The sequence below is a fragment of the Canis lupus genome, chromosome 12, assembly GCF_003254725.2.
Source record: "Canis lupus dingo isolate Sandy chromosome 12, ASM325472v2, whole genome shotgun sequence".
NCBI lineage: Eukaryota > Metazoa > Chordata > Mammalia > Carnivora > Canidae > Canis > Canis lupus.
Genome location: NC_064254.1, coordinates 22,470,281 through 22,498,061, shown reverse-complemented (window position 1 = coordinate 22,498,061; position 27,781 = coordinate 22,470,281). Strand labels below are relative to the sequence as shown.

The 27,781-nt window shown below is 35.1% G+C and overlaps 1 protein-coding gene across 3 annotated transcripts in view; it reads right to left on the bottom strand.

Annotated features, from left to right (window-relative positions):
• Positions 1 to 1,810: 1,810 nt before the first annotated feature.
• The window catches only part of FAM83B (family with sequence similarity 83 member B), an 85,541-nt gene continuing 59,570 nt past the window's right edge, over positions 1,811 to 27,781 (bottom strand). For all 3 annotated transcript variants that reach the window (XM_025419073.3, XM_049092196.1, XM_025419074.3), the window contains exons 3-5: positions 15,303 to 15,467; positions 14,226 to 14,350; positions 1,811 to 7,803 (exon numbers count right to left, since the gene is read on the bottom strand). In XM_025419073.3, the coding sequence (XP_025274858.1) occupies positions 5,502 to 7,803; positions 14,226 to 14,350; positions 15,303 to 15,467 (2,592 nt within the window). In that variant the 3' untranslated portion in view covers positions 1,811 to 5,501. The remainder of the gene's footprint in view (positions 7,804 to 14,225; positions 14,351 to 15,302; positions 15,468 to 27,781) is intronic.

Genomic DNA, 27,781 nt, shown 5'->3' with positions numbered 1-27,781 from the left:
GATATCCACATAGAATATTTATTAGGCATCTCTTCTGTGTACTTTGGTAAGCATTAGGAGTATATCAAAGCACAAATTTGGACAAATAGGCTTCGGGTAGCATACACATTTTTGCTATTTGTTTGGGCTATTCTTAAAACACTCATGAAGATTTGCTACAGCTTCTGATTATGCAGACATTCTCTTTTCTTCCTTACATCAAGTCTACTATAAGGGCACCTGGGTGGCTCAGTCATGATCTCAGTGTCCTGGCATCAAGCCCTGTGTAGGCTCCTTGCTCAGTGGGGAGTTTGCTTCTCCTTCTGCCTCTCCCTGTGCTCATGCTGGTGCTCTTTCTGAAATAAATAAGATCTTAAAATAAAAAAGAATCTACTATAACCTACATATTTGGAACAAAGTAGGTTCCCAGTATGTTAGATAAAAAATGAGCTAGATTGGATTCCAGTGGCAGCACTGTGGATGACTCCATGCATGGCAAAATAGAGATTTTGCCACGCATGGCAAAATAGAGCTGGAGGCAGCACCGTGGATGACTCCACACATGGCAAAATAGAGCTGGAGGCCAGATACACCAGCCTTGCTGTCTTCCCCCATCTGACTGTGGTGATCATTAGCATGTTCTTCACTATCTATTTCTGTTTATGAGGTTACTTCCACCAACCGCACTTGGGATAGCTAGAGTGCCTCATCTCCTTGGTGGCCTTGATCTTCATTGACTTTGGAATCTTCTTCCTGTTGCTCTAGATTGGCATGTATGTATGAACTCCCAAGGCTTTCAACTAGGTGGCTTCACTGAATACCTGCTTTGTAAACCATTTTTTTTTTACTATTGTTGCAAATGTCCTACCTGCTGCTCACAATAAAGGCAGATGTGTGACCACCCCCCCCCAAAAAAAGAGCCAGATTGTTAAAACAGCATGTAATTATTTCCCATAGGCAGGACACACACCTACTCCCTTCAATTCTCTTTTATCTTATGTCCAGCTACCTTTGATTGGTCTTTGACTCCTTAAATCAACAGAGCCTAGTTGTGGGTTTCCTCTAGGATGGTCACAAAAGTAAAACTTTACTTATTTTCCTCACCATCCCATTGTGAAACAGGGCTTTTTAAACATCTGTATTTATAGTAAATGGAAAAAAGAAATCAAGTTTTTTTCTTAAAATTATACTTACCTACTTAAAAATTACATTTGTCTTTAAAATGACACTATTTAATTCCCAATACACAGCATTTCAACTGCATCTTACTCTGTGATATATAAGGGATTATATAAGAGATATATATATCCTGTGTGAGATAAGGGATTTTTTTTCTAGGAAAAACATATTTTGAATTTTAAATAACTTTAGGTTGTTTAATGTCACTAACTGATCTACTACAGATGCATTTTTAGAATATTTTATTCAAAGTAAATGCTACAAAGTTATACAAAAGACAGCTATCAGGTTTTTCTTTTTTTTTAGCAAAATTGTCCTAATTTTCAACATCCCAAGTTATTAAAAATTAAATTGATGAATTTAAAGTAATGAATTTAAAGTAAATTAATTTAAATTAATTTAAAGTAATAATGAAGACAATGTGTATAGGATATTGTTGTTTAAGGGAAGAATACTGTCACTGGCTATCAAATATGGATAAATATTGTATGAAATATAATTGCTAATCAAAAGTAAAACGAAGTGTTTGACTTTATTTCAAAATTCATAAATATTAAAAATATGCATGATGTAAATCATATAAAAGTAAGTAAAAGCATGTATTTAAATGGAGAAATGCAGAGTATGAAGATAAAAAACGACTTACAATATATTGATGTTTGTACAAAATTATTTAATATTCATTTATTAGATCTAAAAACAAGCTACTTTGGAAGAATATTTCTTTGATAACATTTAGATATATAAAAAATGACTCTTTGGTTTATAATTTCATCCTTTTCATTTTAAATATGCTAGAACCAAACTAAATATTAAAATAAACTTTTTAAGAAACAGTATCAGACATGGTTAATGTGAAATAAATGATTTACTTATTTCCCTTAGCCATAGTCACATTGAGTCATATTTGTCTTTCATGACAAATCTTTGGAATAATAGTTGAATAACTAGATAATCTTGAGTAAAGTTAATGTTGAATGTAGCCAGAGTTCAACTTCTTCCTTGCTTATCTGGATCACACTAGATGTCATCTTGATTAAACGAGATACTTGCTTCCATAAAAGTAGACTGCCAACATATACCCATTACTCAATATGCCACATTAGAATTATGGCTAATCCCAATCATTCTAATAGAGAGATACCAGCATGTTCAGAATATAGGCACTTAAAACTACTGTAAAGGTATCTGCCAAGACCTATTTGAATTCATACTTACTTTCTTGAGTTTCTGCTTACAAACTAATATATTACGTAGAGAGTAAAAACTGCCTTACCAACCTTTAATATGAAAGTACACCTAAGTGTCATTATCTTTCCACCAATATTAATATGGGGAGAAAACAAAAGTATTTTGCTTGAAATGATTACATTTGTGAAGTCTGTTTAAAACTTAAACTCTTGAGTAAATTATTTGAAGTGTTATGTGCTTGCTCAGCCTTCACCCTGAGGAATTTCTCAGCCCCAGAAACTTGGGAAAGTTACTACACAAAGATTCTGATATACAGATGTTTCTGAAGTGAAAAATAAATAAATAAAAGGAAAATAAAGACAAAAGTCAGAAGAGAATAAATCTGTACAAAAGCTGAAGCTACCTGTCACAGCATCCTGAAACAAAGCATCCTGCACTTCTCAATGCGACTAGGGAGAGGAGCAATTCAGCAACTATTTAAAAGCTGTCTGCTTCCAGAAATGGTAGCAGTTGCTGTAAAAAGGCAACAGGCTTTTTGCTTGTAATTTAAAAATGATTAAAACTAGTCTATGTAATTTCAGCTTCAAAGTTATCTTGTTCTACATCTTAGGACTTCCACTTTCAGAGCGGCCCATTATCCCCTTACACCTGAAAAATGTCCCATCTAACAGACAAAGAATGGTTAATATTAAAGTCAATCTGGTTTGGGTAACTGTGGGTTCTGTCTTTGGCAAGTGGGTAAAGGACCATGATCCAGAATTTAAAAAGTGAATTGTTCTAAGAGCAAAAGGAAAATTCTCTTTCATTCACTGGACTCCAATTCTAATGCTTTTTAAAAGTTGATACTAATATATGAAGATGATACAATTTCTAGAATTCTAAAAAATAATCCACTAACAATCAGATTGTTTCAATGCAACTTAATTCCTTACTGGATGATAGGCAAATGCACATTCCCATGGTTATTATTTTTTTTAATGCAAAACTTTGGTAGATGTGACTACTTTTCCTATGAAAGATAAGTTTTCTCTCTCAAAGTTTTATTTGTATGCTATTCACTTATTAGAAAGTCTGCAAAATTTTCAATCTGTTACCTGTAGCTTTCCAAAACAGTAAAATCCCATGTTGTAGTAGTTGGGGATTCCTATGTTATAATGGGAGTTTTAAAACCTTCTTTTATGAATGATGTTAAACTGAGTTTATATTCTGGATTTGTTTATAAAGTGTGATAAAGTGGCTATGTTACTGCAAGATTTCTGCAATTTGTAAAGATAGAGCAAAAGAGAGAGAACATTCAGAAGTTCCCTCAATCATAGTGGAGTAGGAGCCAGCAAAGTATGGTGTTGTTTAGTAATAAAAAGAGGCCTTTGCATTTAAAACCAATTTTGTGTTCAAACCTAGTTCTACCAATGAAGAACTGTGTGACTCCTGGAAAGTTATGTAACTTCTCAAAGGATTAGTTTTCTCATTTGCAAAAAGGAGCTACTGACTTCACAGGGCTATTGTGAATATTTAACAAGGTTATATATTTAACACTGAGCTTCATTCCCTGCCTAGCTTTCTAACCTAATGGGCTGCTTTCCCTAGCATAGATACAAGTTAAATCTGTAGCTCCTTTCCCTTTTTCATTGTCACAGGTCAACCAGCACAGCAGATATTAACTGTGGGAACTATAGGTTCTAGCTCAAGACCTGGTCTATACATGTGCTCAGCTAAATGTTAGGTTTTCTTTTCCCTACTATTATGTTTTCTCTTGTCATGTTATCATGGTGTTTAACCACTACAGAAAAAGTATCTTAATGATTGATATTTTAATGCTCTTGTTTTATTTAATGACATGGATATTATTTGACTGAATCTTGAATTTTTGAAACAACATACTGCCCCATATTATAACTTAGAAGGTGTTAAATAATATATTTAAAGCGTTATAGAAACCCTTCACACCTCTCAAATGACACATTATTTCTTGAATTCTGTCCTTTGTGGATGAAGCAAAACCAAGGTAAAGTCTCTTTAATGCATGTGGGACTTTAATTACTCTAAGAAGGTCAAAAGGGCATCTTATGATCTAAATATCATCATCAAGTTAAGATATGGAGAGATTTAAAACTTTCAACTGTCTATGGTCATGAAAGAATTAGGCTAGATAGCACTTCTCATGTTCATCACAGTACTTTTCATGCAAACACTATGCACTCACAGTATATTTGGCCCAGCGTGAAAAAGAGCAAGGACTTTTGCAAGCAAAACACCTAAGCATTGTCATACTGATCTAAGATAAAAAATTACATAGAAGTTTACATTTCTAAAAGCTTTTTTTTTTTTTTTTATCTTAGAAAGAGAGGTATAACTCAGGTTTCCTAAATTATCTGCTGCTTGCTCTAATTTCAGGGAAGGAATGACTATGAAAGTTCAGCAGCTCACTGATGAGTGAGGTATGGGCTCCCTTGGTCCAGAATAGAAAGAAGGACAACGTGTATGGTTTTCACAAAATTAGGAAAATAAATTTCTACCATGTACTACATGAGGCTGATCCTTTGCAAACACCTCAGTCAAAATTAAAGATATGCTGAGCTACATGGTTTAAACTGCACTGTTGCTGCCCGACCAGTTGTATATGCTTCATAGGAAAATTAATGAAATATTAATAAAACATAACTTATTCTATAGAGTTTAAAGGGAATTAAAACCCAAAGAGGCTTTGTCCTATTTTCTCATAATTTGGAGATATGAAAACCCACAAAGATATGTTATAGAGGGCCACTGATAGTACTATGATCCTTTTTTAAAAGGAAAGACTTCAGAATAAATGCTTAAAATCCATACATTGTCTCTCCACTAAAGTTTCTATTTGAGACTTAAGAATATCTTGAGTCTGAAGAAAATATTACATTTTTTGCCATTACCATTTAAAAATCATGTATATAGAGACATTCCATTTACATTGTAATTAAGCACAACTAACTTTATCACACAGAGCAACTTCAACTTCACTGTATATCAGTACAGTGGTAAACATGTCGTACCACAAACTCTCTTCCCTACAAAAATCTATTGGCATGTTACAAAAACTGTCCACAATATTCTTTGGAGAAATATTTATAGCTATAGTCATTTGTGTTTTAACAACTATTTGAAATTATCCTATTTCATTTATTTTTGTGTATAAAGTTTCCAAACTTCTGCATAAATCCTCGGAACTTGTTTTCATTTGGCTGGTATGAGTGATAAACACCAGTGTTGTAATTAAGCATCGGGCTGGACCTGCCATAACTATTGCCCACAGTTGTGGATTTTATTTCTGGGCGGTGCACACCAGTATTTGGTACGTTGCTTGCTGGCTGAATAGAACTTTCGATCTTATAGAATGGCTCGAAGCGACTGTAAATGCGCCTGTCGGTTGAATGAGATCTTAGAAGCTCATTGGGTTTAGGCCTTGGAGAAGAAGCTGGTTTTCTTTCAGGAGCAAGAACTGTATTAATCTCCTTTGAATCTCGGTATTGGATCTGTTCAGTGTTAAATCTAGGGGCAGAGGCATCTCCTGCTCTTTCCAAGAACTTGTTTTCAACTGGACCTGGAGAAGGCATTCTTTTACTACTTTCATCGGGTGGAGAATTCATCCCCTGAGGTGAGCTAACCGTTACATCTTCCTTACTCTTGTGAATACTGCCTTGAGAATTTGATGAGGAAGAACGCTTTCTTCTAGGAGATGAATCCATTTTTGGTTCTGATTTTTTTGGTTTTTGATTATCTTCAGACTCAGAAACTAAAGTGTCAGAACTACTACACATTCTATAAAAGGCAGGTGCTTTATTTTTGGATAGATTTTCTTTCTTCTCTGGGGTAAGGCTAAGTAATGACCTTAACTTCTGAGATCCCTTTTTCAAGAAACTTGGAGAACCTTTAACTTCCTTCTTTGAAGTGAGTTCTTTGCTAGGTTCATCTTTATTCATATCAAGCAAAGCGGCAATGGAAATTGACTTGGCAGTAGGGCCACTTGGAGGTTCTCTCTTGATGACCTCCCTGTCCTCTTCTATGCTCTGGGTCACATTGTGCATGCTTTTAGAACTTTTCAACAAATCCTCTTTGGGTTTTTCTGGTTGTCTAACTCGATTCCTGGTAAGTGTACTATAGACATAATGCTTACTATGTCCGTGATCTAAATTGGCTTTTGAGTGATCAAAGAATGGGAAACTTCGCCTTTTGAGCAGATTCTCATTTTGTTGATTCTTCAGATTTTCTGTCTGCTTATTTACACACAAGGATGTATATAAATAGTTGTTTGAGTCTGTATGGCCATTTGTAGTTTGATTTAAGACTGCTGAGTGGTTTTCGGGAACCTGCAAGGTGTGCATTTTTGGTGCCTCTGACTGCAATGGGAGCTTAGGGGCTGATTCTGGCACAGGTTTGTCTGTCGTATGCTGTACACTCGTAGGGGTGTCCGGAACCTCTTTAGGTGTGTCACTTCCCTGGGAACCAATGACTGTTGAATTTGAGGAGCCAGTTGTACAACTGTTAACTTCTTCCTGTTCAGGTAATGTTGGTTTAAACACAAAAGAGGAACGAAGCCGAGAATGAGTGTAATGGGCATTGGCTTTCAAATTTTCAGAACTATCATAGCCCTCAAACCGGTCACCTAGAGCCGATCCATTTGAATCAGGTACAGCTTCTGAATGATCATTTAAGTAGGATTCAATTCTCCAGTTACGCAAGAATGACTTTGTGGTATGTTCAAGGGTTGGCATTCTTTGCTGCAAAAAGCGAATATGATTATCCGTCCCGTTGAAAGATCTCCGCACATTTGAGTTCCTTTCTGCAAGATTTGTTGTTTTTCTCTGGGCAAGCCGATCAGCAAAACTCTGGGCAGGTGTGTTACGGTGGCTTGCATAGCCTCCTCGTGATGAGGAGGCCACACTAAGACTATCTGAAGGCTTTTTCCAATTACCTGGAGGATTAATGTTTCGATTCAGAACCCTGTTAAGCAGCAGGTATGGTGCTGTTTCTGGCTGTTCCCCAGCATAACTATGCCTCTTCCAATTTTCATTTATCTGACTGGATTGATACTGACGGACTGTATTTGGGCCATTAAAGTTTGGAATAAAATGAGGCTTGTATCCATGATTTCTTATGCTATATTTGTCATGTTCATTTAGAGTATATATTCCTCTGTTTTTGAAATAACTAGATTCTAGCTTATGAATTTTGTCTTGTCTGCCAAAAAGGTTTCTTTGGCTCGAAACGGAAGCTAATGAAGAAAGTGAACGCTGGTAGGTGCCATTCTCCCAGAGTGTTTTGCCATGTTTCACCCTTGCTGATTCTTCCTGAGCAAATGAATTGGGGACACAGGATCTGGCATAGAGAGTTCTAAATTCTTCATCAAAGGACTCAACAAGTTGTCCTGTGATTATCTGAACCATGCTGAGGTGAGCTTTTTCAAATGACCACATGTAGCTGAAAAAGAATCAAAATAGGAAAATTTCAATTTTTCTATCAGAAGATTAATGACAATATATACCTCCACTAAGAAAAATGTGTCATTTAACATCAACAGGAAGAGTATTTTTGTTCATTTTCCCTGGCTACCATTATTTAGAACATCTTCAATCATTAAATTCTTGTAGTACCTTTATTTCCCTACTCCCATTTTCATATCCTAAATAACAAAGCAACTCAAGTCCTGGCTTTGAACCCACCCATAATTTCTGACATTACTTTCTAGAAGTCCAAAGAAAAGCCTGCTGTGCATTCTGCATCTCTGCCTACTAAGATTTTATGGTATAGAAAACATTGTATTTCATATCTAATATCCTGGCAGAAGGTATCAGTGGAAAAGTTGAGAGACTTGGCTTTTATTGAGTTCTCTACCTACACAAGCTTGGGCCTCAGTTTCCAAAATACTAGCACAATCCTATCATTCCTTATAGTTCTAGCATGTTAAAATGCAAGCTAGGTCGTTGGTAATACATTCATCTTATCTCTGTGGCTTACTCAGTAAGTGCACTTTGGGATGCCAGGGCTTGTGGACAGAGAGAGGATCTGTGGGCAGTAGCCCCGGTCCATAAAGGGCACTTTATGCTTACTTTGCTGCACGCAGTGGACAGGGAACTAGTAAATTTAGCCTCAAAAGCCGTGCCAGTCAGAATGCCAAATAAAATCTTTTAATATAAAATATAATCTCTAGGAAATTAAAGTTTGTAACTACTTTATAGTTGTGAAACTATACAGTTTAAGTTATGAAACTTCTATAGTTTAGAGGGGACAGATGAAATTTCATATACAATTTCAAACCTGATTTGTAAAAATTTAGATAATCTAACCTACAGAGTCACTGAACCAAAAAAGGAATTGCTAATATGCTCTGTACCAAATACTATACATGATATAATAGGAGTTAATAAAGGAGAAAGGAGACAGAGACATTCTTTACCATGAAGGAACTTACTCGTTATAGAGGAGACACAATAACAAAAGCAGATGAAATACTAAAAGAATGTAGAGTATGAATTTAAATACACAAAATATCATAAATAATAGTGTAAAACTTAAGAACCTTATTATTCTGATATACTGAGCTTTATACAGTGTACTTATTGAATACATGGTAGAAGAAGAATAATTCACTAAGTGCTCTTTTTGTACAGATGTGTGGGCCACCAGGCTGACTTAAAATAAATGATACAAAGTGAATCACTAAAGGAATTTTCAACCCCATTGAAAATATCAATACAAAATTCATAAGAAACAGCAAATAAAGGAATGAATAGTTAGTTATGATAGTTAGTTATGACATAGGAGAAAATTCCTGGAGACAAGTAGAAGTTAGCTGTATTTTGACAGAGACCAGACAACCCAGAAGTTCAAATACAAAAAGGTGTGGAACAGTTTGTGGGGGGAGAAGAAACATATGTGAATAAAAAGGAAATAAAAATGGCCATGTTTTGGTTGAACAAAGAAAACATATTTAGCTGATGAAGTTATATAGGAGACTAATGAACGAGTGGGGAAAGTCTTGAAAGCAAAGCAGAGTTTGCATAGGAATCCCCCCCCCAACCAAATTCAGATAAATTATCATAAAAAGATGTTTTGGGGTGATTTTTTTCCAGTAGCTATTTGTAATATAGACTTGAAGGATGAGCAACCAAATTTACTGTGATGAGTAAAATAATTGGAATAAGGTGGTAAGAGCCCAAACCAGTGTATAAATTGGAATAAAGGATAAAAATATTGAGCTGGTAACAAGAAGGGAGAACCAGAATATTGGCATGTCATAAAGGACAAGTATAGATTCTGAAATATAAACAGCTTTCAGGTGTTGAGCTCAGGAAACTGAGAAGATAATGGTACTGAAATATATGTTGCAACTGGAGAAATTATCTTGCTTTGGTAAATCAGAAAACAATATTGTGATATCACTTTAGGTAACAGCAAGACATCCAACTGTATATATTCAATGTAGAAATTATTCTCCGGAAACACTGAACAGCCCTAAATAAAAGAGCTATTTTACTGACATCCAGGCAACTTTCAATAAAACTGTCAAGACTCCAGCCAATCACTCTCTTGTAAACTCAGCTGTTGATAAATATTTCCCATGCAATTTCCAATAAGCATTAGAGTCCCTCATTTTTTAACAAATTCACAGCATAAGATCAGCAGACATCTGAAGAAAGTTAGAAGATGGCTTATAAAAGCTTAAAAGCTTAGATGCAAAACAGAGACCAAAACAAAACAGGAAACAGGCACCTGGAGGAAACAGACATTGCACAGAGAAGAATACATATAAAAACAGAGACACAGAAATACTATAATTAATATCTTCAAAGAAAAAGAGAAAATGATGCATCTATAAAACACAAACAGGATGCATTGAAAATGGTACAAGTAGAAGACATTCAAAATATTTGATAGCAAAATTTTAAAAAGAAGTTGTAATAGATGTGTTAGAATAAACAACTGAGGAAAATCCCCCAGGCAGTACAATGCCACTCGGCCCCAAATAGAAAATCAGAAGAAAAAAAAAATACAATGGGAGCAGAAACCTAGTTAGTAAGAACCTGAGAGAGAGAGAGAGAGAGAGAGAATAGAGACAACTGAAGAGAGGAAATGATCCAAGAATAAATAAGAAAATGTCCCAGAATTGAAATATAGATTTGGATTGCCTAGAACAATACATTTTTAAAAAGCCTACACCTAGAAACATAATAAATTTTAGAATAGCAGGGGATGGAAGAGAAACCTTAGAAGTTTCCAGAAAGAGAAAAAAAGTTACATAAGAATGTGAATAACAATTGTTTGAGACTTCTCAAACAACAGTAATTTTGATTGCCAGGCAGTGTCTTTCAAAGTTGGAGGAAAGATGATTCGATTTAGAGTTCCCATCCCCGGTTAAGCCATTAATCACCTAAAATTATACATTTTATATTTATATTTATAAATTATATTTTTAAAACATTTTTATAAAAATATAAATTTTAAAATTCCATACTGATGGAAATTGTTCTTGAGCAAACATAAGAGAAAAACTAGGACTTGAAAAAAAAAAGAAGGCAAAATGGGATTAAATGATACTTAAGAAATTGTGGCTCAAACTACCCAGGGGTATGGGAAATTGCAGGACCCCAGCAGTGCTTCAAGTTAAAGATCTGCTAGTCTGGATGGGACATGACAGATTACTGGTAGTAAATGAGCATTTGGAAAAGTTGTTCATGTGCTAAGAAATCTGTAGAATCAACTGGAAAAAAAAATAGCAATAGATAAATAAGAAACAAAGACAATGAAAAAACCAAAACCAAATGGTCATTATTAACTTCATTATATAAAAAGGAAGCATATTATAAATGACTCCATGGCTCATCAATGATCAATTCTGACATAGTTTCAATAATGTGAACTGAGACTTCTCCTTGAACAAATAATTGTGATAAAACTGTACTGGGTGAATGGCAACTAGGAGGGCAAGTAGATATGGGTGAATAGGAAATGTAACCCTTCAATTATCATACTATAGAGTCAAGAGATAAAATCTAAAAGTGATAAAGTGAACATTCATAGTATAATCACATTATGTAAGAGAACGTAGTAACTATCAGAAGAACTAGCTGAGAGAATTAAATAACTGTATCTGGAGATGAGGATCCAGGAATGAATACAGGATGGAGAACAGAGATTGATCAAGGCTTGAGCTGAGATCAAAAGTCAGATAGTCTTCAAGTCTGATTAGAGATGGTACTCGGAAGCCAACAACTTCAGTGAAACTTATGTTTAAAGTAGCTTTTATAGAAACCATAAGATTTAAAAAGAAAAAAAAAAAGCTTATAAAGCTCTCTCTCAGTCAAATTTGTGGACCATATTTACTAAATATGTTCCAGATTTTCACATGACAATATCAAATGAGGGTATCCAATTTATTTTTATTTATTTAATTTTTTGGGTATCCAATTTATAATTTGATTTGTACATATTGATTGAAAATGTCTATGTGTTTTGTCTTATCAATGTTAGTATCATGATAAGACAAAACACTTGTGTTTTTCTGATAAAACTGTCATCATGATGAGTGAACTGCCACACAATGTAGGAGTATGGTGAGTGCAGACAACAGGCCTCTTTGGAAATGCTTGGAGTTTAAAATATGAAGACATTTTATGGCAAAGAATTTTGAATTAAAGAAGGTGGCATTTTGATTTGGGGTATGAGGAAGATATGGCAATATTGGAAAAGGAAACAATTTTACCCTAAAATAAGTCAACTTTTAATCAGTTTCTACAAAAACTGGTTCATGACTGTTACATCAGATCCTGTTACAATACTATTAATACGAAAGGTTCATAATAATTAGGAAAAAAAGATAATCATTTTTTAAAGAAGTATATTTACAATTAACATGTAATAATAAGGCAAGCAGAATTGGTACATAAGAATTTTGGTGAATTTTTATCATCTGTGGTCCTAGGCATTCTACATTCACTTTTATAAACAGTAACTTAAATTCTGCCTCTGTCTTATGATATACATAGACAAAGAGGTTTTGTTGCTGCTGTTTGTTTTTCCCAACAGCCCTTTAAAGTAGTTCAGGCATAGTCATTTCAACATACAGAACCTATTAATGCCTAGTGGTAGCAAAACAAAGCTAAGGCAAATTTATTGTTCATGGTAATCTTAAAAGTCAAGTTAAATAATAAAAATAAAGCATCCATTATGATGAGATTAATAAATACCATTCTATAAGTTAACTCCTAATTTTAATTAAAATTTCAATTAAAAACCCTATAAAACCAAGTGTGTCTGAAGAAATACATATATGTATAATGAGTCTTTAAAAGCATTCATTAATTTCAAGCACTGGTTGCAATTTCTGTTCTTAACAAGTTTTCCTTTAGAACTCCAAATGGCACTTTCAAAAAAGGTCCCTGAGCTTAAAGGGAAAGTTAGCAGGTAGTAACAACTAAAACATTCCTAAAATAATAGGTGACTTTAGGGGCTATGATGCATTTACTCCTTTAATTCTTACACCAATGACATGAGATAGGCTTTAGGATTATTATTACTTTACAGAGGAGTAAACGTAAGTGCAACCAAGATGAGTAACTTGCCTACGGCCAATCACTTCAACATGTTATCTCCTTCTTGTGGACTTTTTAAATTCTTAAGAGAAAGGGTAAAAGTTTTCCTTGACATCATCCTATTTATACCCACAGCTCTCCTGGCTCCTTCCACAGTCTTTAGTAATGAGTCTGTGCTGCCCTGGTGACCTAGTAGTTTGCATGTGCTTGTTGGTATTTTTATCTGCCTATTGATATAATCTTATTGTTTATCCCATTCAGGACTGATGCCCAGAATTTACAAGAGACTATTAGGGTAGCCCTTGTACTCTGGAGACAGCAGGGCTCGGACTGGGCTGCCAGGGCTGCCAGGGCTGGACTGCTTCTGACCTTTAGCTGTGGAGTTTTTAGACTAGTCACTTAACCTTCTGGAACTTCAGTTTCATCATTTATAAATGTAGATGAGAACAGCTGCCCTCTAGATAAGTAGTAAGGATTGGGGGATGGCATAATGCAAAAGAGCCAAGCTGGAACAGAATAGATATTCTACCAGTGGTAGCCTTCAAATATGCCAGAAAATAGTAACCCAAGTAACCTTGTCTAATATCTACCATGGGATTTTAAATAGCCTGACTCTAAAATGCTTTTTTGGGTAGCCCTATATATAATGACTACATGATGATAACCATCAGATTCTTTTTTTTTTTTTTTTATATATATTTTATTTTTAAATTTTTTTTTCAATTTTTATTTATTTATGGTAGTCACAGAGAGAGAGAGAGGCAGAGACACAGGCAGAGGGAGAAGCAGGCTCCATGCACCGGGAGCCCGATGTGGGATTCGATCCCAGGTTTCCAGGATCGCGCCCTGGGCCAAAGGCAGGCGCCAAACCGCTGCGCCACCCAGGGATCCCCAGATTCTTAATAATACTAAAATAAGGACAATCCATATGTCAAGTTGCTCAAAGTGATAAAGTACTTCTATTTTTACGAGCAATTGTTATTATTAAGTCCATACCAAGACTGTTTTTGTAAGGAGCAAAATCACTCCTAGCATTACAGAACTGTAAGGAACCTGAAATATTAGTCACAATCACCCCCCAACCCCAAATTTGGGGATGAAGAACTTGGAGCCCAAGAAAGTTATATGACTTGCCCAATGTCTTAATGTTCTTTAAAGCACAACCAGAACTAAAACCCAAGTCTCCAAGCTTCCATGCAAAGGTTTTTTTCTTTTATTTCTAAGAAATAAGTAAATAGATTATATTAAAATTTAAAACTAATAAATTCTATAAATGAATGATAATGCTGGAGGTAAACATAATGATCTTACCTGTAGGAACCATACATAACTTTCTGGCAGTCAATTAACAAAAATTTCTGTTCCAATTTTCCATGAAATTTTGCTCCTGTCTTGGAAAGATAATCTTGGCCTTTTACTGTCCGCACTCGAATATTCTAGAATTACATGTAAATATAAAGTAAAATTATAACTTGAAAAGAGTTATTTTGAAAGTGAAATACATGTTAATGTATAATCTTAGTACCAAAAGAGTATATTGAAATAATGTTTTAAAACACATAACAGCAACAACAAAAAATGGCAAAAGCAAATTTTTAAAAATCACCCAAAAAAGAAATACTCAGGAAAAAGTCACTTAAAATATGTACTTTGACATAACATGAAGAGGAGCCATTATTTTATATTTTACACAGAATGACTTCATAAATCACCCGGGATCCCATGTAAGAGAACCTTTCAGGTTACAGGTAGCAATGATTCCACAATAACTACGATTAAAATCCATGTTCCTTTTAAACGTCAAATGTAACTGAAAACACTATGCCTAACGATTGTGATAAGCAACATCTGCTGAGTGAAAGAATCACTTGAGTCAGTGGTTTCAGGGTTATGCATGGAGAAATTGAAGCACTTATTATGACTGAGCAAAGTTAATTCAGAAGCTTAAGTGCCCCATCGTCAAGAAAAGCACCTTATAAAACCATCATGAAGACGTGTGTTTTCAGCCACATTCCAAAAAGTACAAGGGTACCCTTCTGTGATCAAGCATTATACTACCTTAAATATACTAATGCATATTTGTATATGTTTTTATTTTTGGTGTAATACAGCTTACCTTGCCTTAAATTCAACTGAGATAAAAATTGGTACACAAAAGGGACACCTGCGTGGCTCAGTGGTTGAGCATCTGCCTTTGGCTCAGGGTGTGATCCTGGTGTCCCGGGACTGAGTCCCACATCGGACTCCTCGTGGGAAGCCTGCTTCTCCCTCTGCCTATGTCTCTGCCTCTCTTTTTCTGTGTCTCTCATGAATAAATAAATAAAATCTTTAAAAAAAAATGGTACACAAAATATTTGAAGAACAAACAAACAAAGATGGAATTCTTACCCTGAGTCGTTGAACTTGACAGCCCTGTTTTTCAGTCATATTTAGGAAATGATTAAAGTTGGACTCATCAAGCAGAATGTATATAGATATTCCTCGAGTTGATGCCTCTACTATTTCTTTGAAAATGTCCACATCTGTAAATATATCCATCACTAAAGCAATGACCTATTAAAGATGAGAATATGAAACAATTTTAGATACCCAGTAGGGAAAGGTTTAGAAATTGTTTGTTTTCAATAATAACTGGATAAAAGAAAATAATCAAATACATAATATTTATAAATATATACACAATATGTTTGCAGTTTCCTAAAGATGCAAAGGTATACTGAAAATAAACAAGTGACTACATACACATTTGAAGAAGTAATTTCATACTGACTTTAAGTCAAAGGGGATCTTCACTCTGCCTGTGTCTCTGCCTCTCTCTCTCTCTGTGTGTGTCTTTCACAAATAAATAAATCTTTTTAAAAAATGGGGGATCTTCATTTCAGTAGGATGCTGAACAAAGGGCAAACCCAAATCACAGTCAAAAGGATGCAAGTAGGGTAGTAGTAGAAGACAGGAAGATTGAAGGTGGAAACCAGTGTTACAAATTTTTGTGGGAAACATTTCAGGGGAAAAATAAGCTCTCTGAAACTAGTTGTTAGTAATAAATGTCTTGCAGTACTGAGAATGAGAAAAAAAAATCTTATAGAAATAGAAATATAGCTAGGAAGCAGCCAAAGCTGAGAAAAGGTATACGGCTTGAAGACTAGAAAATTAAATACATGTGCCTAAAATGAGCTTAGCAGGCAAAATAAGCAGAATAAACAAAAGAAAGAAAATGGCCAAAAAGGCAGTAAAATTAAGAAGATGGACACAGAAATTTCCTGAAGAACAGATCCCTAAAATGGAGAGAGTCCAAGTTAACTGTTGGCAACAAAACCATTATTGACTCTGAGAAGCAGTGGAGTAAAATAAAGCTTAAAGAAAGGGGAAATCATTTCACTGACCACCTACTATGTGCTAGACAAGAACACAAAATTCCTGCCCTTGGTGAAGATTACATTTAGGTCAGGGAAGAAACCATAAATAGAGTAATTCAGTAATAAGCTATATATATATTTTTAAAGAGTTATTTCAGAAAGAGAGAGTGCATGTCGGTGTATGCATGAATAGGGCCAGGGGCAGGGGAAGAGGGATAAGCAGACTCCTGGCCAAGCATGGAGACTGACACAGGGCTTGATCTCATGACCCTGAGATCACGACTTGAGCCAAAATCAAGAGGTAGACGGGGCAAATGAGCCACCCAGGTGTCCCTATACGATGAGAAGTTTATTTGGAAAAAAAATAGAAAAGAATAAGGGGGATCATGAGCCCCAAGAAATTGAGAAGGTAGGGTTTGGGACTTTCTAGATAGATCTCTTTGATAAAGTGTCCTTTGAGCAAAGACATTAAAAGGAACTGAGTTAGTTATCAACATGGATATCCTGAGAAACTGTGTTCTAGGCAGGGAGTACTAGCAGTGCAAAGGCCGAACATCAGGAATTTGCCTGGTATATTCAAGAAACAGCAAGGAGACAGCAGAAATGAAATGAAATCACAATGCCTTGAAGGTATTATAAAGCCTTCAGCCTTCCATCTGAGTAAGATTGTAAGCTATAAGCAGCTCTTCAGTTAAGGGAATATGCAATCTGATTTATGTTTGGAAAGGACTGTTCTGGCTACCGTATTGATTCTAAGGGGGGAATCGGGGTGGAAACAGAGAGGCCAGTAAGAATCACCGGAGCAATTTAAGTGAGGGGTGATGGTGGCTAGGAGGAGGATGGTCCTGGTCCTAATCACCATCAATGATGAAGACAAATGGCCAAATGCTGGATATCTTTGAGCCAAAGAATTTCTGAATGGATTGAAAATAGGATGTTAGGGGATCCCTGGGTGGCTCAGCTGTTTAGCACCTGCTTTTGGCCCAGGGCGTGATCCTGGAGTCCTGGGATCCAGTCCTACATCAGGCTCCCTGCATAGAGCCTGTTTTTCCCTCTGCCTGTGTCTCTGCCCCCATCCCCGTCTCATGAATAAATAAATACAATCTTAAAAGAAAAAAAAAAAAAGAAAATAGGATGTTAGAAGAAAAGAGGGGAAATAGAAGGTGACTAAAATTTTTAGTCTCACCCACCTGAAGGACAAAGTTGTCACCTACTGAGATGGGGAAGAATGCAGCTACACTAAATTTTAGGTAGAAGATTATAATGGCTAGTTAAGTTCGAGGGGCCAAGTGGAATGCTAGGTAGAGAAGTCTAGGCTAGAGATGTCAATTGGGTATCAGTTGTGCAGAGATAACAATTAAATCCAAGTAACCAAGGGAGACTAGTTTAAATAGAAAAGGAAACCAAGGATTCAGCCCTGGGACAAGAGAAAGTGCCAACAAAGAACACTATAGTTTTGGTGGAGTGGTGAGAGCAAAAGCCCTACTGTAAGGGATTCAAAAGGGAATGGGAAGACAGATACTGGAAAGCAGGTATGTGCAACTCTTTGAGTAAGCTGGCTATAATAAGCAGCAGAGAAATGAAGAGGTAGCTGTGGGTAAAGCTGGGTCAAGAGGAGTTTTACTTTTCTGTTTTAAGGTGAGAGAAATAACAGCATGTCTGTATGCTAATGGAATGAGTGTGAATGAATGATGTAAGAGATATGAGGAAGAAAAGAATTTCTGAAGCAATGTATTATTAGGCAATAAAAGAGAAAAGCTAGTGTAAAAAATAATTAGAGCACGAGAATAAAGACCAGTAAAAGATCATCTATAATATCAAGACAGAAGACCAAGGGTGCAGATGCTGGTGGAAAGGCAGGTGTGGTAGTGATGCTGTGCAAGTTCTCTGGTGAATGCTTCGATTTTTTCCATGAACTGGGAAGCAAAACTTCAACTGAGAAGACCCTAGATTATGGAAGACATGTTAAAAGATGACAAAAGGGGTATTTAGTAATCATTTAGGATGGTAGGAAACAGAATAAACTATAGAAATACAGTATAATTACAGGGCAGTATTAAGGATTCACTAAATTACAAACTTAAAATGAGAACAGAAGGGGTGCCTGGGTGGCTCATTGATTGAGCATCTGCCTTTGGCTCAGGTTGTGATCCCAGGATCCTGGGATCGAGTACCATATCAGGCTCCCCAAGGGGAGACTGCTTCTTCTTCTTCTGCCTATGTCTCTGCCTCTCTCTCTCTCTCTCTCTCTCTCTGTGTGTGTGTGTGTTTCTCACGAATAAATAAAATCTTTAGAAAAATAAAAAAAATGAAATGAGAACAGTCAATGTGGTTGTGAATTATTCTTCAACTTTATTGAGCTGCATGGATGTCGTCATGGAGCAGGCAGAGAGTTTTGACCTAATCATGGATGTAGTTATAGCCATGAGAGTACAATGGAGTGAGAGAAGGAAGGGGAACTGAGGACATAGGTAATGGGAAGAGCTAAGGTGACTGGTCATAGGATATAAAATAAACATCATGGGTATGAGATGCAGTGAAATGGGAATGGAATCAATGAATTTGTAAAGTCTTGAGGGGGTTAAAAAACAAATATTAATAAATTATTTTTTTTATGTTGACAGTAATATAATAGTAATAAAAGTCCTATCTTTTAAATATACATATTAACATATTAATATAGCTACAGATGAAATGATACACTGCCTTGTATTTTTTTCACACTGTAGTTGAAACAAAATTGGCAATGAATTGATAATCGTTGAAACTGGCTGATGGTACATGAGGGTTCTATATACTTACTCTCTAATTTGGAAACTTCCACAGCACAAAGTTTAAAAAATAAATAAACACAGGAATATTAGATGTTAGCAGGTACCAAAGGGAGTAAGTCATAAATATATAGAGAAGTGATAGTCAGATGGGGGATACCTGAATTAGGTTCTATAGGACTTGCAATTATAGGTTATGTTGTTATCAAGGATATGACTGGGAGTCAACAGCTGAGGTATATGTAGGACAAGATCATGGGAAGCAAGGAATTGGATTTTAGAAGCATCTCTTAACATACAGCTAAGAAAGGATTAGCATTGCAAAGAGTGATAGAGACCAAGCAACAAAAATTGTCAGGAAATGAGCGAGGATGGAATAGACACCTGGCAACAATAACTAGGAAAATGTAATGGACATATCATGAATATGTTAAAAGATGAAGAAAGTCATGGATGATATGTAAACTTGTTTCTATTTACTCTAATGAGATGTTATAACAAATTACTGGACCATATCCAAATTATACAAGTTGACGACATTCTTCAATCTACCTATGAAACATACTTCAATCAGCTATTTTCTGGGAAGAACAATTTCAATCATTCTAGTAGCCTCACATGACCCTTTTGTTACTTATGAATGGTATGAGGTGTCAGAAGAAGGAAAAAAAAGTGATAATAACCTCATTCATGTTTTGTGCATATTCTTTATAAAACTAAATTTGTGAAAAAAATCTTCATATCACATCAAAATTATTAATTAATGCATTCCTTCTGCAATAATAAGTGGTATGTTGATGTAGAATACTCATGTAAGGAAAAGAAAATGTCCATATTATAAACTTATTTTACATAATAACTTCTAAAAATATAAAAAAATAATAAAAATAAAAAAATAAAAAAATATGTCTGGAGCAGCCTAACACTTTTTTTTTTAACTAGGGAGGAAACTAGCAGCTTTTTTTTAACTAGGGAGGAATTTTTTTAAAAAATAAGGAAACATTATTATACAACATGGTATTGTTTAAGAAATTAATCAGCACATCTAAAGAATTTATCTTTTATTTGCTAGAGTCTCATGTAATAAATTAATTAAGACTTTGGAAATAAACAAAGTCAATATACAAATATTACCAGGATAAATAAAGGTTTCTGTTTGCAAAAAGGTAATTGGAGTCAGTCAGCCAATGGATGATTCTAGCATACTAAATGTAGAACAAATTACAGTCTCTCTTGCATGACAGATAATACACTGGATCAGGATCCAAGAGACTAGATTACACATCTTTGACAAGCTTATCTGATGTCAACTGAGCCAGGTAGCTTATCAGAACTTCTGATTTCCCGCATCCTCATGAGATGGAAAATTACATAAAGTCTACAGAAAATTTCAGCTGTGCCAAGAAAAGCAAAATAGAATGTAGCTTTTTATTTTTATGGTGGGTTATATTCCTGGAGAGGAATAATAATTACTAATGAGGTATGCCAACCTGATCTGAAAGTATTACATTCCCAGGTAGTTAACTAAATCACACTGTGTTGTAGAAATGACCACAATGACTATCAATAATGAAAGAAAAATTATATACCTGATTAGCATAAGACTTTTCAAAAGGTAAATCAATTGATTTTCTAAGTCAATAAAGAAACCAGTCACACTCAATGGTATTCATTAAACTATTATGATGTTATATACTGTTTAAATTCTTATTTTGCTTCTTCATTAATTCCTGCTTTATTCTTACTGTGTAAATTGAAAAAAGTAAACAAATAAATATATTCATCAGCAACATGAGACCTAGGAAATTCTAGAAAGATATCCTGGGTCATTTTTAAAATCTGAGTTAAACCTCATATCTTTTAGTAGTTTCAGAGAACCTGACTCAAAGACACTGGTTTTCACTTATCTTACAGTAGCAAATTTTCCCAAAGTGACCCAGACACTATATTAAAATAATATGAATACTGACAATGAATTTTTCCTATGTTCATAATCATGACACAATTTAAGGCCATTCAGGAGATTATATAATCAGTTGTTAAGTAATATACTGTAAATATAATTTAGAGAAAGAAAAAAATGCTCTATACATGCATGGTTGTTAGGGGTTGGGTACACAGCAGAAGGAAACAGACTACCAGAGCTTCATGGATAAGCCTTAAATAATGAGTAAAGATTACTTTAGCCATCCAAGCTAGAGAACCAGCATTGCAAAGACAAAAAGGGAAAGATTCGAATGAAGATGATAGCAATATTTTTAAAAATGTTTATTGAATTAACCTAAAGTTAAACACAAACGTCATTACTTATGAATATGGAATGGACTTACTTAGGATTTATACAGGTTATGAAAGATCTTAAGAATCTGACAAATGTTTAGATTTGATCTGGAATGCAATATAAACCCTGGAAAATTAAATATCTGGTCAGAATAGTGTCCTGAGAAAAGGAGTCTGAGAGCAATCTTCATATTGAAAGTACCTAAATTCCACTGAGTGATACTAAAGATTATGAAGCCCCATTATTCTCATTATAATGTTAGTATTTATAAATGCACTAAAATACAAAAAAAAAAAAAAAGGTGAGGTAGAAACCAGTGATAAAATGAAAAGAACTGAAAATTGAAGACGGAGTTGATAGAAAATGTTTATCACAATGTTAATATTCAATACCTGTATTGCCTTCGAAAAATGCTTCACAATCTTCAGAATTTTAATTTTGAGCTCTTATTTTTCTCATTGTAATCCATTAGGAAAGAAAGCCATTAGCAATATGCTTTTATATGACCTAGATACTTCATGAAATGTAAGTATACCTTGGGTTAATGTTCTGTATTCACAGAACTGTCATTATCATCCTCAAAATTGAAAAATTGAATATTATACCTTTTATGCTTCCAAATACTAAGCACCATTTGAAAGGGTTCGGACTTCCTTGGTAATTGCCTGCATAGATACAGGAGGACTTATTTTTTCCGACAGAAGAAAAGCTAATAAAGAGTTCAAATTTTAAAAAATAAATTAATGGAGTTCTATAATAACTATATTTCTAATAAAATTCAACATAGCTAGAAAACTTCGGATTGAATAATAGAAATCAAAGGCAATGATCACTTAGGGAATATATATTTTGAGTCTGTAAAACCTGTCAAAAGCAAAGAGCTAAGCAGATTTCAGAAAAAAAGAGAGGCTGATATTAAGTGCTTTTGGCCCTTCTGCAGCCTAAAGTAAAAGTGTTCATTTTTTGTAAACTGTTATATACAATACATTGTATGCACTATACTATTGTTTAGTAAGTTATAGTTTTACATTATGAATACCTTAATTTCACAGACATTTAAGTACCTGTACTAATAGCTGTTACCACTATTGTCATTTGCCTCGTCTATCACAAGAGACCTTAAGGAAGCCACTGAAACCATTCTGAGTGTCACTGACTTTTGTTATACATTAAATAAATGAGAGAAGATCTTTCATTTTATCAAGCTTTAGAGTCTGTTTAAAGAACTGTTGATTTACTCCCAATTACCCAAAACCCGGGGGAATGTCTGGATTCTAATATGGCTGTGACATAAATTTGTAGAACTAGTTATGTATGTCTGACAACTCAGAAGAGAAACTGCATAAATTATTTCCTACATCTTTTTACACTGTGCTATATAATTGAAAGTACTTACATACCACTATTATGGACTGAATGCTTGTGTCCTCTATGTGATGGTGTTTGGAGGTGGAGACTTTGGGACATAACCAGGTCATGATGGTAGAGCAATTGTGAATAGAACAATGACCTTATAAAAAAGGCCCCAGAGACCTCCTTTGTACCTTCCACCATGCCAGGACAGTGAGAAGAGGGCGGTCTATAAAGCAGGAAGGGAGTCCCCACCAAACCCCTGAAACTGCCAGCATGTTGACCTTGGACTCCAGAACTATGAGAAATAAATGTTTGATATTTAAGTTATCCAGTCTGTGTTATTTTTGTTATAGTAGCCTAAACAGACTAAGACGTCTACAAAAATGAATTATGCTTTTATCTTTATAATTTAAGCAAAGCCTTTTATCAGCTCTGTGCAAGTAGGATCTTTGCTTTTTTTTTTTTTTAAGATGTATTTATTTGAGAAAGAGTGAGAGCAAGCGTGATCGAGAGGGGCAGAGGGAGAGGGAAAGAGAATCTGAGGCAGACTTCTTGCTCAGCACAGAACCAAAAGTGGGGCTCGATCTCACCAACCAAGATCACGACCTGAGGGGAAACCAAGAGTCAGATACTTAACAACTGTGCCACCCAGGTGCTCTTCTTTGCTTTTTAAAATAGCTTTAACTCTAATACTTCAAGAAATCAGAAATCAAGAAATCAAGAAAGAAAGAATTGGGGGCAGGCCTAAAAAACTGAAAACAACTTGAAAGAAGAGCCATACTCTTTTCATTGATTTCACAGTTCAGTACTTCGCCCGAAGTGGATATTCCTTTTTTTTTTTTTTTTTTTAATTTTTTTAATTTTTTATTTATTTATGATAGTCACAGAGAGAGAAAGAGAGAGGGGCAGAGACATAGGCAGAGGGAGAAGCAGGCTCCATGCACCGGAAGCCCGATGTGGGATTCGATCCCAGGTCTCCAGGATCACGCCCTGGGCCAAAGGCAGGCGCCAAACCGCTGTGCCACCCAGGGATCCCCCGGAACCCGGAAGTGGATATTCCTAAAGTCTGGCCTGGCAAGGGTCTGCTAGCCTGAGCCCCCAAAGCTGAGGTGCTAGAGGATCTAGACAGAGTAGTTAGCAGTGGGGAAAAAAGAGCTCAGGACTTCCTAGGGTCTGTGATCAGAGCAGGAGCTCCACCAGGAGTGACTTTGAGAGCCTGGATGAGAGGAGGCAGTACCAAAGCCAATTCTGTTCAACCAGCAACAGTTACAATCCCACTGACTTTGTGCAAACCCTAGCTCAGTGTGTCAAAAGGATGCTCTTTAAAGATCTGTGCTCTGTCATCATAGCACTAGAAATGCTAGTTTATTCTGCTGCTAAGGAAGAAACAGTCACATTTTAGTCAAATACTGGAAACATTTGTAAGAATATGAGAAAGTTAAATTTATATATTTATTTAAAAGTAATAATAGGGATGTCTGGCTGGCTCAGTGCGTGAGCATCTGCCTTCAGCTCAGGGTGTGATCCCAGGGTCCTGGGACTGAGTCCTGCAGAGAGCCTCCTTCTCCTTTAACCAATGTCTCTGCCTCCCTCTGTGTGTCTCTCATGAATAAATAAAGTCTTTAAATGAATAAATGAGTAAATGAATAAATAAATAAATAAATAAATAAATAAATAAATAAATGTTATAATAGACTTTACTAGAAAATTATGAAGCATTCATAATTTTTAAAAGACACAGTACATGCTATATACTACCCTAATACTTAAGGTATATAGGTATATGGCAATACAGGTATTACCTCACTAGGAATGAGTTAAAATGTAATATTTATGTGTGGCTTAAAAAAAAATCATTTATTATCAAAAGTGTCAAACATACAGAAGAGTTGAAAGAACACCAGAATGAATATCCATATTGACGCCAATATTTAAGAAGGGTTAAAATGTTGTTATGTTTAATTCTATGTAAATGTATTAAGAGATTTGGGATCAAAGTTCAGAATAAAAGTTGAGATAAATTGGATTATGGCTATAATTTTTACCCAGGGTATTGGAGAGGCTTGGGATGGATACAAAAGGCACCTGACTAGACTAGAACATTCACTTGATACCAACAACCACTCATTGATAGTAATAAACATTTCTCTACTTAATTTAACAGCTTGCTATTAACCTTTCAATTTTGTACTAAAATTGTATGTGTAATTGGTTATTTTCACTGATTATGTTTAAAAGAAAATATTATGGGAAAATGAGATTATAGTAATTATTATTTTAAATCATTAACTTAAACCAAGCAAAACTATGCAAAATTATGACCAAAGAGGTAAAACTATGGCAAAGGGTATATTGTTGTTATATTTTTAATTTTGGGGGCTTCTTAATTTTTACTAATCATGAATATTAGCATGGCATTAAAATGATAATTCTTTAACAATATTTTAAATTTAAGAGGAAGCCATTGGGAAAGAAATAATTAGGAGTCGAAAATTCTTAAAAATCATTTTTAAATCTTTAAATCTTAAATTCTTTAAAAATCTTATAAAAACTGTAATTTTAGATCAAACCTCTATTTAGATTAAAACATATTTAATTGTGCTGTTAATTATTTGGTCTTTCTATAATTAACTCCACAGAGTTTAAATATATTTACATTGTTACCCAGCTCCCAAGGTAAGTATACCTGAAATAGATCAGGTGCTTAAATTTTGTTGGGATGCAGTGGCTACAGGGTGCCTGCATTCAAGGAGTTTTATGAGACACTCATTTATAGAAGTATACATTAATGTGATACTTGCCATCATAAAATTATGACCAAACTAGTGTAAAGGAAAAATTCCTTCTAACTAAGAATTGTATGCCATCAGTACCTGGAGCCTGAGTGAGGTGTCTCCTTAGATCTTGTTAAATAAGGGAATGAGACTACTTTCTATGAATTCAAAGTCACTGAAGAGTGGATCAAAGCACTGGTACAGAGTCCCTTAGCAGAGAGAGCAAGGTCTGCATAATATGACTAGAGCTAAATGAATACAGATGAATGACAGCAACATAAACAAAAGTAGATACTTCAACAGAAGAATATAGCAGTTGGATGATTGTGGAAACAAAGTCACAGAAACAAATACTGCCCCAGTTCATTTAAGTACTGTCCAGAGAGACAGGTGAATGACCAAAGGCACTTATTTTTTCTGTAATATTGGCCAAGTAGACTTGGTTTAGTAACAGTATCTGAGCCAGACACATTTTAAACCTCATGAAACAAATTTCACTTATTCTAATTTTGTGGCCTTCAAGTATACCAGGGCTTAACTGTGCATACTGCCACAGGAAGACTGGAGACAGTTAGATAACTAAGATCTGTGAGGACAGTGAGCCCATACAACAGGCACTGTGAAAATGGCATTCTGATGTCAGATATCAGTGTTCAAAACTTAGCTTAAATAAGTTTACTTTCAAGTAATGGATGAGGCTTTTAAGTCTAAGGTCCAGAATGTAGATCTTAGTTAAGTTGACTAAACTTAACTTTCCTTCCTGAGACTCCTGGGAGATCTTTTTATTCTGAAACATAATCATCCATGGGCTTGAAATACCTCATATGTGAATTTCTGCAATATAATGGGCGTCATGAAGAAAGGAGTGAAGGGCACTCCAATCAGAAAGAGAGTGAAAATCCAGATGTGTTTAGGAACATCATAGAATAGTGTCTGAAGAGGAGGAGGAGTTTGGGTAATATGAACTGAATTATGAGGGAGGCTCAGAGGCACAGCAGCACTAGAGTGGGAACAGCTAATGATCCAGTTTTGCTGAGACTTCATCTGCTGAGGAGGAGTTAGCCATTAGGCTAGAAAGAATAGAATGGTCAGTTTGGCCCAGATTGCAGGAGGACGTCCTTGAATGCCAGTCTAATCAGATTCCATAAGGCACAATGGGGAAACATTTAAAGCTTTATATTCAAAGAATGATGTGATCAAAACAATACTTGAGAAAATGAATATGTTGGTATGTATGGGATGAATTAGAAATTGGAATATCTACCAGCAGGAAGAGGAGTTAGGGGTTTTTGATCTTAATGCAGCATAAATGCATATGATCCCAAAGTTGATTGTTGTAGCAGAAATAAAAAGAAGGGGTGGAGGTAAATTTGCAAAGGATATTTTAACAAAACTCAATGGCTTGAGGAATACAGAGCAGCTAGTCTGGGATCATTAGGGATAAAAGACCTAAGTTAAATGGATAATTATAGCACCATTATAAGAAAACTTAAAATTCAATAGTATTTCATTTTTGTATTCAGGGAAGCCAAAACAATGTGATAACGTACTAAAAAAGATGTATTCTTTGATTTTTCTATCTGCCAACCTGCCTACCATCCACCCACTCACTCATCCATGCATTGTCCTTTTTTTTTTCTTTTTAACCACTGAAACGTCAGCATTTTTAGGCATACAGGAAAAGTTGGGTGGACACCAAAACAATAAAATGGGAAAGAGGTGATTAGATAGATGGTATAAGATCTCAATGTTGTTAGAATGGGATGGGGTGAGCAAAGGAGGAAGAGTTTGTTTTTGACTTAGGTTACACAAAAGTGTCAAAACCACAAGGTGGAAGAAAACAAAGGGTGGTAACTAGGAAATTACCATACACTTCATAGTTGGATTTAACCTGTTCTTCTGGGTGTATGTTCAGTAAGAGCTCAGATTGTCTTTGCATAGGAATGAAAAAGAGCTGTTCTCAGGAATACAGTAAGAAGTTAAGGGGAAATTAAGTTTGCTATGTTGAGAGACCAACTGGGATAAAAAAATGTTAACTTGTCATTGACATTTTAGCACGTTTCTGAGAAATCTCCAGCAATGTTCAACTATCAAAGACATTTATATAACAAACAGGGAAATTTTAATACTGGTTAGATATTTAATAATAGTAATGATTTTTTTAGGTTTGATAATACATGTTTTTAAAAAATCTATTATTTTTTAGAGAATGAAATTGAACCAATTATAGATGAAATGATCTGAGGTATGCGATTTTCTTTAATTTAATTCTGCAACCTTGGGGAATATGGAGGAAACAAAATTGACCACAAGTTGATAATTATTGAAAAGA